At 36.5% G+C, this 11169-nt stretch overlaps 1 protein-coding gene across 1 annotated transcript in view; it reads left to right on the top strand.

Annotated features, from left to right (window-relative positions):
* Window positions 1–11169, top strand: part of ADGRB3 (adhesion G protein-coupled receptor B3) — a 449879-nt gene that overhangs the window by 431290 nt on the left and 7420 nt on the right. Inside the window, exon 29 of the mRNA XM_008637622.2 lies at window positions 7433–7468. Coding sequence (XP_008635844.1) covers window positions 7433–7468 — 36 coding nt within the window. The remainder of the gene's footprint in view (window positions 1–7432; window positions 7469–11169) is intronic.

The following is an 11169-nucleotide window of genomic DNA, read 5'->3' as shown; positions in this document are numbered from 1 at the left end:
CCATTGGTGACAAAATTCATCAAGGACCCCTGAAAAAAAAAAAAAAAAAGCAGATCTTAGTTAAGTTGTAAAAAGCATAACAATAGTTACTTCATCATACACAAAATTATAGTTCCTGATGCCACTTTGGAATATAGGCCTGAAAATAATGTACTGCTCCTTTAGAGTTATTTTTTAAACTGTATTTGTATCATATTTTAAGTTTACCTCTAAGATGGGATGTAGACACAGAATCTCAGTCACCATTCTGTATGTAAGTTTTATGCTCGGAAGAGACTACTAAGTATGTAGTAGAAAATGTAGTAAAATATAATAAGATAGTAAATATTTAGTCCCTTCTAACTTGGGAAACATATTAGGTTTAGCAGGCTGTATTTTGATCCAGAAAGCCAGTTTTATTTGTAAACCTCATCCAACCCAGCATAATCCCATGTATTGGGAAAAAAACACAGATATTAGGGCAGGTCAGAAATGAAAGGAACTGTTTCAGCTTTTGTGTCTGCCTTCGTGTTTCTCAACATTACTTGATGAAGATGTGCTGCACTGAATTGAAGATAGGAAAATGAAAGAAAATTGTATATAGAATAAAATCAGAGTCTCAGGCAAATCCTGATAAGCAGATCCAGCCAGATAAAGAATGTGATTGTGTTTTTGCATATTCAGTGTGTAAGAAGCAAGGGTTGAGGTAAAGCCCAAAATGTTATTGTCTAGAACTGACCAGCTGGATTAACTTTTGTTGCTGCATTAAACAAAGTAAAACAGGGAGGGCAAGAGATTTTTTTTTTTTAGAAGATTGCAAGACTTTTAAAAAGACAGGGCTTTGTCAGACTTGTGGAGCAGCAAAACCTGCAGCAGGACGTTCAAGATCACCCTGCCCACCTTTCTCCTGACAGAGCATGACTAGGCCAGCTCTAAAGGAGAAGATCCTGAGCAGTAGAAAGCTTTCCCCTCCTTTCAGCTTATAGTTGGAACACAACTACAGTATCAGCACAATAAGTGTATATCCTGACTTCTATCCTTCTGAAGGGAGGATCCACCACCCCTACCATTATATATCTAAATGTAGGCATTCTCCTTCTGAAATGGAAAGAGCTCTTCACACTTGGCTCCTCTTTAGATTCAATTAAGACAAATAGCCATTTTTAGGCCACTTTTAGACATCTGCTCCAGGATGAAGTAAATGACATGGCTCAGTGCAGGTGTGTCTCTTCAGATTCCATAGAGGAAGCCAGAATGAGTAGTTCAAACACAAGCATCAAAAATGTTGGTGTCCTAAATTTAATTAGATGAATTCTACAGTGTGTCACAAAGTTTCTTCTAAAACTTTCGTATCTATATTTTTTTTTTTCTGAAGGAAACGCTTAGATGTGAACAATTAAATGCTTTATTACATGTGGAAGAATTTCAGGTTTGAAAAGATAGTTGAGAATGCCATCATATTTACATACAAGTATTGCCCAGATAAGTATAAATTTAGGGATATGCAGATTCACAATGTGCAAATTGGTGATTTTTATTTTATTTGGTATGCACGCAACAGTACTTACGCGATTATAGGCACAGGCAGGCATATTAGCACATCATGGAGTTTCTGAGGAGAACTAATCAAACATCCGGTTAATCTCCTGCACATCCCTTATATGCATGGATTAAAACTTGCTTTGCTACCTTGGCATCAAAGTGGCTTGGAGTATGCTCCTTCAGTTCAAAGTGTTTTGATTTTAATGAAGAAAACACTCAATACAATCTTTTGGAATGATTTTTGTTTTGAAAATGTGCTCTGAGTGGTATGCTCATTAAAATGAAATTACTTTGAAGTGAAGTATTGCGTTCCCAGACATTAGATGCAGAGAAAAGTTTGGAGGTTTAAAGGTAGAGGAAGAAGGTGATCTGGGAAACATATCTCCAGGATAAGTAATTCATCTTTTTTTATTGGGCAAAAAAAAAATGGAGGAAGAAGTATGAGATATGTTAGAGATAGTGAAGTGCAAATAAAAAGTAAAGATAGGTAAAGAAAAAGAGGCAAAAAAGAAGACATTAAAAAAGGGGGAGGGGAATATGGTAGAAATGGAGAAAAAACTTAAAATGAAGGTGTTAAGAAGAATGAGATAAAAACAGCAGGGAAGGAACAAGTTCTAAAATAATAATAATAATAATAATAAAAAAAAAAATCCCCAAACCAGGAAAGGAGAGAAAAAATAAAAAATACAAAGTTAAAATAGTCAATCTCATCAATAAAATACCAGAGCATCAGGCAGAACAAAAGCAAAATGGTGTGAAGTCATTTTGATTTATGACATGAGAAGTAAAAAAAACAAAATAGAGAGACGAGCACCACAGGAATTTCTTCTTTATCCTATTTCCACATTGCATTTATTTTCAGGCATTCTGTATCTCAGATTTTTATCCCTCCTGTTCCTCATTTCATTCTTCAATAAGCTGTGGAGACAGCTCTTGCCAATTTTGTGACTCTCAGGGAAATGAAGTCTAGCCCTATAACAACCCTCTATTTCTTTCACTTGAGTGAGTAGGTCTCAGAGTCCTCTGACTTCAGAAATTGATGCAATTTATTGTTGGGTTACCATGCAGAAGTGGGGGTAGAATCAGGCAGAGTTTATTGTAGTAACTGAAGATGTGAAGAACTGAAATTTTAGTTGGTATTATAAAGTGCAGCATATATTGCAGGCTTTATATTATAATTGTCTATTTTACAAGTGCTACATTTTCCCCAAAAGCATTCAGAAACACAAAGCAAGTGGTCTTAGTTGATTGAGTAAATACATATGCAGGCTTCCCTATAAAAAAAAGGGAGCAGCAGGCCACAATAATTTGTCAGAATACTTTTAAAGTGATATCTTTGAAGTTATGTTTGCGCCGTGTGTTGGTGTATTAAATTTTCTAGCATGTTTTAAAGACTTAAAAATTCCCATATTAAATTCGCTTTTTCATGAAAATTTTCTGGCTTTATGTTAGCTCATGTTATGGACTAGCAGCCAACAATCTTCTATTCAGAAACTGGAGTGTTTTCCAGTTATATACACACAAAAGGCATTTGAAATCAAAAACGTCTATCCACATTCCACCTTTATATCTCTCATATAATCTCTGAGGGCCAAAAAAGATTTTTCTTTACTTTTGTTCTGGGAAAAAAATCCTCCTCAGGCTAAGATCTTGTATGTCAAACGTCATCTCAGAGTGAATTATAAACTGCTGATAATAAGACTTTATATTAATGGAAGTATGGTTATAGCCCTCACTATAATAGGGTATCTCTGGTTTCAATTATGCTTTGCACAATGCAATATATCTTTAGGAGTATCTGATGTAATTAATCAGATAGTGGTGTAATGCAGAATAGAATAAGGAGAAAACCAGGCATTTGTCGTTTTACAGACATGGAAAGGGATTTTATTAGTCTTTTAGTAGGAGCAGCTCTTTCCTGGTGCCAGCGGCTTAGTGTGTGCTGGTGTATGGAAATTATTCTTCAAAATTCTGTTTTTGTCCCTCAGCAGAGTTTAAAGTTGTTCTGGAATTACACAGAGAAGCTATACATGATTGGCACAAAGTAAAATTGATTTAAAATAAATTACTACAGCAATTTATTTTGGCTCTGGCATGAAGGGTAGGGGTTTTTTCCTACATAAAATGGGTTTTATCAATTAAGATTAAAGAGCCATAGAAACCAGAGATGGAAAAATTCTTGTTAGGTCATCTTTTCTATCAATGCAAGAACACTTTCTACAATCTATTTCTCTAAAACACAGTCAAACTTCACTTTCAAGACTAGAGTAAAGGGCTTCCACTGTTTCCCTTAGCAATTATTGCATAGTTACATAAACATACTTTTTTCCCAATACCAATTCTGATTTTGTTTCCAGGTTTTTCCCATACCAGTTTTGTTTATCAGTGTTTATATCCTTCTAAAGTTTCTGTACAAGCTTCTGTGTTTGCTTCTTCCGGATACAGTGTTAAACAAATCTGCATCACTCTTTTATCCTTTCCTCCTAAAAGTACTTTTTGCTGCTACTCTCCTCTGAAATTTCCCCAGTTTACAGGCATGATCTGGCTTCTTGAAGAGTAGAGCACCAATGCAGAACTGTCACTGGAGCTGCACGAAGAGGTCTATCACACCCTTGCCTGCTTAAATTGATCTCTTTTTCTGTAGCATTTGTAATTGTACATGGATTGCAGTTCACTGCTTACCCATACCCCTCATTTTCTTTCAGAGTTATGCCAGCTAACTTCCTGATGCTGACTAATTGCATGGATCTTCAGTTTTTTATACAGTCCCTTTATTACGAACCCTTACGGTTCTCCAGCATTTGGGGCTCTTCGGCTTGGAGAACAGATGAGTGAGGAGTGAATAGGAAACGATTATTTGTATCTCCTATAACACCAAAAAGAGGAACATCAAATGAAATGTCAAAGGGATGAACAAAATAATTTTGTCATATTTTACATATTGAAATTGTGGAATTCACTACCCCAGCACATTTCCCAACACAAGGAAATTCTTAAACTACTGAAGACTTAGGGAGGGTGTTGCAGTAGAAATGTCATTTTATACTTGCCCTTGTCTATATCATTCCTGAAACATCATAGCAGAACCTGGTCAAATACAAAATATTAAATGAGGCAAACCATAGATAATATCCTTTGCAGTTATTTATTACTTATATTAATATTAATACTCAAGTGAATCTCCATCTGATCCTTGGAAAAAATCCACCAACTTCTACTGTAACTCTTATGTTGCTAAAATAATTCTCAGTTTTGCAGGTGCATAAAGGGAACAGCTTTTTGAAAAGAAACATATTGGTGTGACCAGTCCAGCAGCTCATTTGACACAAGGAAATTTCCCCCCTTACTCCACTCAGTTGCCTTTTGCTAGTTTAATGTGTAGAATGAGCTAGATGGTTGATTTCTGAAAGCATTTAGGTATGTGTGGAAAACTCCATTTTCCTCAGCCAAAAGAGACACAACGAACTTCATATGAGAAAAAAAGAATAAATGCAGTCTCAATTAATGTAATTATTTTCATGGCTGTTATATATCATACAGAAACTAGAAGAACAATTGAGTAAAATGTCAACTTCCAACTGAGACTAAAGGAAAACTCCTTCATCCTTATAAGTTTCCCAATAACTTCATGCTTCTGAGTATGTTCCCTCTCTCAAAAAATAACACTGCAGTCATTTCAGGACAATGATGTAGCAGCCAGGAGGACCTGATCATGTACCTAGTGGTGTCAGTGACAATATTGCAAATAACTTTCAGTGATTCAGGATCACATTCATAACAAGCATCCTTTGGTTTTCAAAACTTGCAGATCTTTGCTGCTCCCTTGGCAGTAACACACATTTTATGTCTTAAGAGAATATGCTCAGGCAGCACTCGTGGTGTATTTCATTGTATGCAGCCATGGAAAAAAGTGAAGCACAAGCACAGAACAGATGTTCTTTACTATGTAAGTTTAAAATAAATGTTTTTGTGATAGATTCTTGTTGAGCCCTAGAAAAATCCTCACTGAGAAAAACCTGTGGTATATGACCTGTTTGGTCATAACTGGTGTGAACTAACAGCAAAATTGCAATACTTGCCTCTCTCTGACAGTAGCACAATGGAATATTTTGCAGTCTGTTAGATATGTATTTTCACCATGTAAGCAGTGATAGAGTTGTCTGGGTGCAAAACCTAATAATCCAGCTATGCCAGGAATATTTTCACTGCAGTCAAGCATACTTAAAGCAAAATACAAATGTTTCAATTTTACAAATCACAGTTCCTAGAAAACTGCACATTTCTTCCAGAATTTGCTTTATTTTTACTTAGGATTCAATGGTATCAGGTTTATTACTGAACTCTAGCTTAAAAATAGCTTTTTCAAACATTTTTCAAAGCTACTCCTGTAAACTGCACCTCGTTGTACGTTTCCCCTTTTGTAACCACTGAGCCTTTTCAGTGGTAGATGTGGTCTAATTGTACCTTAAAAGTAGACCATTCCTAATCACAAATGCATAGATTTTCTTTAAATCAAGCCTTGATGATTAAAGATACCTTCTCCAAAGCTTGTTTTGGTGGTTAACTTAGACTGTTCTTTTATAGAGCCTCAGAGCCCTTTAGGCATCAGAGTGTTGACAGTGTTGCAATAATATTCCTTATATTATTGTGGATTGGAGCATTAAAATTTTACTACAAAACCAGACAACATGTCACAAAGTGGTATAATCAAGGGCTCAGAGACAAAACATCTTCGCTTTTTACAGCTGGAAGACTTGTAAAGTCATTCCTTTCAATTTCAGGAAAACAAAGAAGCTTACTAAAACCTGCAGATTTGTTAAACCAAGTAAAATCAAAATCAGAAACATTATTCCTCTTGACTTAATGGTTTGATTCTTCTTCACTGAAGAAATTAAATGCAGTGTGAAAAGGTTCCTTCGCCACGACTTAAAGCCATCTTACCTTATCATAGAAGTTAGGGTTATACTTCAGCAACAAGCCTTTTTGGGTTTGGGAGTACTCTTTCCTTCTTTAGCCCTCCTTCCTGAAGATGAATGTATCTTTTATTTTCATTCTCAAGTTTTTTGCATTATTTTCAGCTCTCTCAACCTATCTTCTTCTTTCTACATCTCTTTAATCTATTGCAAGACATTTAATTCCCAACTTTAAAAGAAAAAATATATTTTTATCCCTTCTTTTTAATAGTTCTGCTTCTTTTCAATATAATTTGACTTTATAATTGGTTTCTTTTGGAATCTAAAAAATTCTGTGCTAAATTATTTGTGACATGTCTAAGCAATCATATTCTGTTTCATTTTATACAAGTGATTACTTCACTAGTAAATCATTCTTGCTTTATATCAGATGCTTTGAATCAGATTTGTCATAAGTTTAAAACAAAGTCATTGCTTTCTCCATTCAGATTGTCATTGCAAACAAACAAGCTGAAACTATGGCTTCGGCTTGATTTTGCTGTCATTTATTCCATTAAAATCAATGGAGTTGTACCAATGTAAGCCTGATGTAGGAATCAATTTCTGTAAACCTATAAAAATCTAAAACATAGATATGTATAGGTACCTGTGTAAAAATGTATAAATATGATGATAATTTTCAAATACCACAGAAAGTATAGAAATAGATACATTTTATACACCAACAGGCTCAATTGCATGCAAATAACATGCACATTATGCATCCCAGTGAAATGAAGTCTGGTTTATTTCAGAGAAAATATGATGATACTGGTCTAATAAACTATGCAAAGTCATACATTAATCTTAAATTATCAAGATAAAATCTATATCTTCCTACAGAATACCTAATATATACCTGATAGGAGAACAAGAATGTTATTTAGACTCATTAATATGAATTGAATAGTCCCCTTGTTAATAAAACCTCTTTTTTCTTTTTTTTTACTGCTTAATAGAGAAGAAAATCACGTTATTCGGACCTTGACTTTGAAGTAAGTTTTACTGAATTATTCCTGATTATTAAAAGTATTTTCCTAAAAGTAAATGTGAAGTGTTCATTTCAGCAGATTTTAGCCTTCTGGCGTAGTAGATGCAATAGGGTTGTTCAATTGGTACTGTACAGAACATGATGAACAATTCATTAAAACTACTTTGGTGCAACTTGTTTGCAAAATATTCTGAGATCAAACTGTCATATTGCAATATTAACCATCATGATTTCAGTTTTTAAATTCTTTGCCTCTTCATTTTCATCTGGGTTTGGTTTTTTTGGTTTTTTTTTTCTTTCTTTTTGGCTGGCTATCTACTTATTGAAGAAGTGTGACACTCTTATAGGACAGGCAACATCATTGCAGAAGGTTGCTTTGTTCAAGAGATTTTCAATAATTTCTTTTTATCTTTCTTCAATACTACTTTACAGAAATACGAGTTTCACATCCAAGTAGTGATTATGAATGTGTCAAATTTCAAATGGTGAAGTGCTGCAGGTGTCAAAGTGTATGGATCACATGCTATATAAAAAACTAAGTTCATGTAAGGTTCTTTAGGATGGATATCCACAATTTCCGACTTAGATCCTGCTGAGTGAGAAGGTTTAGTTGTGTTCATTAATGACCATTTTGTTCTATCTCGGTCAATATGATTAAGTCTCCTAGAGACTTGTTTGCGGTTTTTTTTCTCTGATTTCTACCAGAAGGAATACAGCAGTTAGTTTTCAAGGGGCTGTTCATAATTTGGGGTTTTCACATAGGTTGTCTATTCATGCATAGAAATAGCTTGATATAATTCATTACGAGTGTCTCCAAAGAAACTGAACAATTATATTTGTATGGAACCTACAGATCTTGGGCTAAAATTTGAAAGCCCGTGATCAGCACATATCAATCATAACACCAAAAATTCCCCTGTTTGCAATTACCCTAAATATGCTTTAGGATAAATGCATAGAAAGGAAGAAGAAAAACATTAAACTATAACAAATTTGTGATGAGCAAGCAACTCTAAAATTAAATTAAATCAGAAGTTTTATAACTAGAGTGATACAAGAATTCTAAACTTTACTGGGTTTTTTTGTTGAAAAGTAGAAATATCGTGCTGTTCACAATGAGAGCATTCTCTGTGGCAACAGATACTAAAACATTCTTCCTGTCACTCAGAAACATAATCCAACACCAAATAAACACCAGTGCAGTACACATTCTGCTCTCAAGAAACACAATTCACATTACATATTTTCTCTTGACTCACATGGTTTCACAGACTCACAGAATGGGTCATGTTGGAAGAGACCACAGTGGGTCATGTGGTCCAACTTCCCTGCTCAAGCAGGGTCATCCTAGAGTACATGGCACAGGATTGCATCCAGGCGGTTCTTGAATATCTCCAGTCAGGGAGACTCCACAACCTCCGTGGGCAGTCTGTTCCAGTGCTCAGTCACCTGCACAACAAAGAAATTCTTCCTCATATTCAGGTGAAACTTCCAGTGCATCAGTTTCTGCCCATTTCCTCTTGTCCTGTTGCTTGGCACCACTGGGAATAGCCTGGAAACCTCTTCAACACCACTGTTTAGATACTTACAGACAGTGATATGGTCCACTCTCAGTTGTCTGTTTTCAAGGCGGAACAGGCCCAATTCCCTCAATCTTTCCTCATAAGGGAGGTTCTCCAATCACTTAATCATATTTGTTGCCCGCCACTGGACCCACTCCAGGAGCTCCATGTCTCTCTTTTACTGAGGAGCTGAGAACTGGACACAACACTCCAGATGTGGCCTCACCAGGGCTGAGTAGAGGGGCAGGATCACCTCCTTCTCCCTGCTGGCAGTGCTCTTCCTGAGGCACCCCAGGGACACCATTGGCCTTTTTGGCCACTGCTGGCTCATGGAGAGCTTGTTGTCCACTAGGACACCCAGGGCCTTCTCTGCAGGCCTTCTCTTTCCAGCAGGTCAGTGCCCAGCCTCTCCTGGTGCAGGACCTCTCCTGGTGCAGGACTCTTCCCCAGGTGCAGGACCCTGCACTTTCCTCTGTTGAGTTTCAGACAGTTCTTCTCTGCCCCTCTCTACAACCTGTCCCGGTCCTTCTGAAGGGAAGCACAGCCGTCTGGGGTATCGGCCGCTCCTCCCAGCTTTGTGTTGTCTTAACTTGTTTGCAATATTGCTGTTCCATGGCCTAGGATTTTTAGAATTACCATTACAATGCAGGAAAATGTATTTTTTAATAGCAAGGAAAGGATGGGGCCACTAGGAGTGACTGCTGAGGAATTGAGACCAGCAGCAATACTGTGCCAGTTGCTACTGTGTTTTACAAATATTGATGCAGACTAACCCCATCTCACCTCCCAGCTTTATGATCCATCTGATTAAGTCTGTGGGCTTTCCTGTATCTTTACACATAGCATGGCTGTCTGTCTAAGGTAAAATAAAATAAAAAAGCCAAAAAGTGTTGAGATAGTGTGGCATGGCCAAAATGCTTCTCTTTGGATACCCCAAAGCAGCTTGGCTGCAAAATAGAACACAGTCTGGTGGTAAGATTGAGCCAAAGGGATTGAACATACTACTTAAATGTTTAACACTTTCTTTGCTTTGTCTGTGACCAGTGCCAGCTGGCACTCCCTGAGACAATGCCCTTCCACATTTCTGAGGATACAAAATCACAGAATGACATGGATGTGGTTCTGAAGATAACAAATGTTAAGTATGCAGTGTGGACAAGGCTGGGACAAGTTTGGCTACCTCTGTCCTTGTCCTTTTAACACTCTCTCAGCAGTCTCTACACCCTCAACCTTTCGCACGTGTCTCTATATACATACAAGACAAATACTCAGGCTATGTCTATCTTACTAAATTAGACATTTGAGGGAATATTCCTAGGTGCCAAAATACCAGCTTTTATATGGATTAATTTTTAGAAAGACCTTCACTATTTTAGTCTGGCCTTGTCTCTCCAAAAAGTTCTTGAGTGTCATTAGGGACTCAATTCAATCAGGGTACCATTCACAACAGACAATTTGGTTTTAGACTTTTTATTTGGGAAACTAAGAGAATTTAATAGAATTTAGTATTCATGGAGAACATTCCATGTTAGATGTTGCCAGAGAACAGTCTCGGACATGTTTGACTTATTACTATAGAGTCATGGTTCCATACTTAAGAAGAAAAGAAGAAAAGATGAAAAGACTGTTCTAGTATCTTCCAATGGAACATTCACCTTAATATAAATAATTTGAAGGAAAAACATGCATAAAAATAAACTTGAGAAAGGCCATTTTTCTCCAAGAGCCCCAGAAGAAACTCAAAGCCAGCTGCTATGTAATGTGAACACAGCCAGACTAAGACTACACAATACCACAAAATACTCTCTGTCTCTGTTATCCTCAATACATGCAGGAGTACAGATGTAGTTTTAAGGGCCTTTGCAATGGATTATAAATAATGAAAGTCCTGTGACTGTGTGGGTTCTGTTACAGAAAACTTGTGTCTCAGTGAAAGAAAAGGGAGAGAGAAAAAGATGACATCAAAACTGGCAAGCACTTATAGATCTCAAACTGGTTAGGGGGATTGAATCTCAAAACTGGACGCCTGTATCTTGTTTTCCTTTTTAAATAGTTTACCATTACATTCTTAAAATATCCCTTCATGTAGGAAAAAAGAAAAAAAAACCACAGAGTGTCACAAACAGGGCTTAGTCTGTCAGCA

The sequence above is a fragment of the Corvus brachyrhynchos genome, unplaced genomic scaffold (genome assembly GCF_000691975.1).
Source record: "Corvus brachyrhynchos isolate BGI_N302 unplaced genomic scaffold, ASM69197v1 scaffold136, whole genome shotgun sequence".
NCBI classification, from domain to species: Eukaryota; Metazoa; Chordata; class Aves; order Passeriformes; family Corvidae; genus Corvus; species Corvus brachyrhynchos.
The sequence above is the reverse complement of the archived record's forward strand: the minus strand, read 5'-3'. Positions and strand labels throughout refer to the sequence as shown.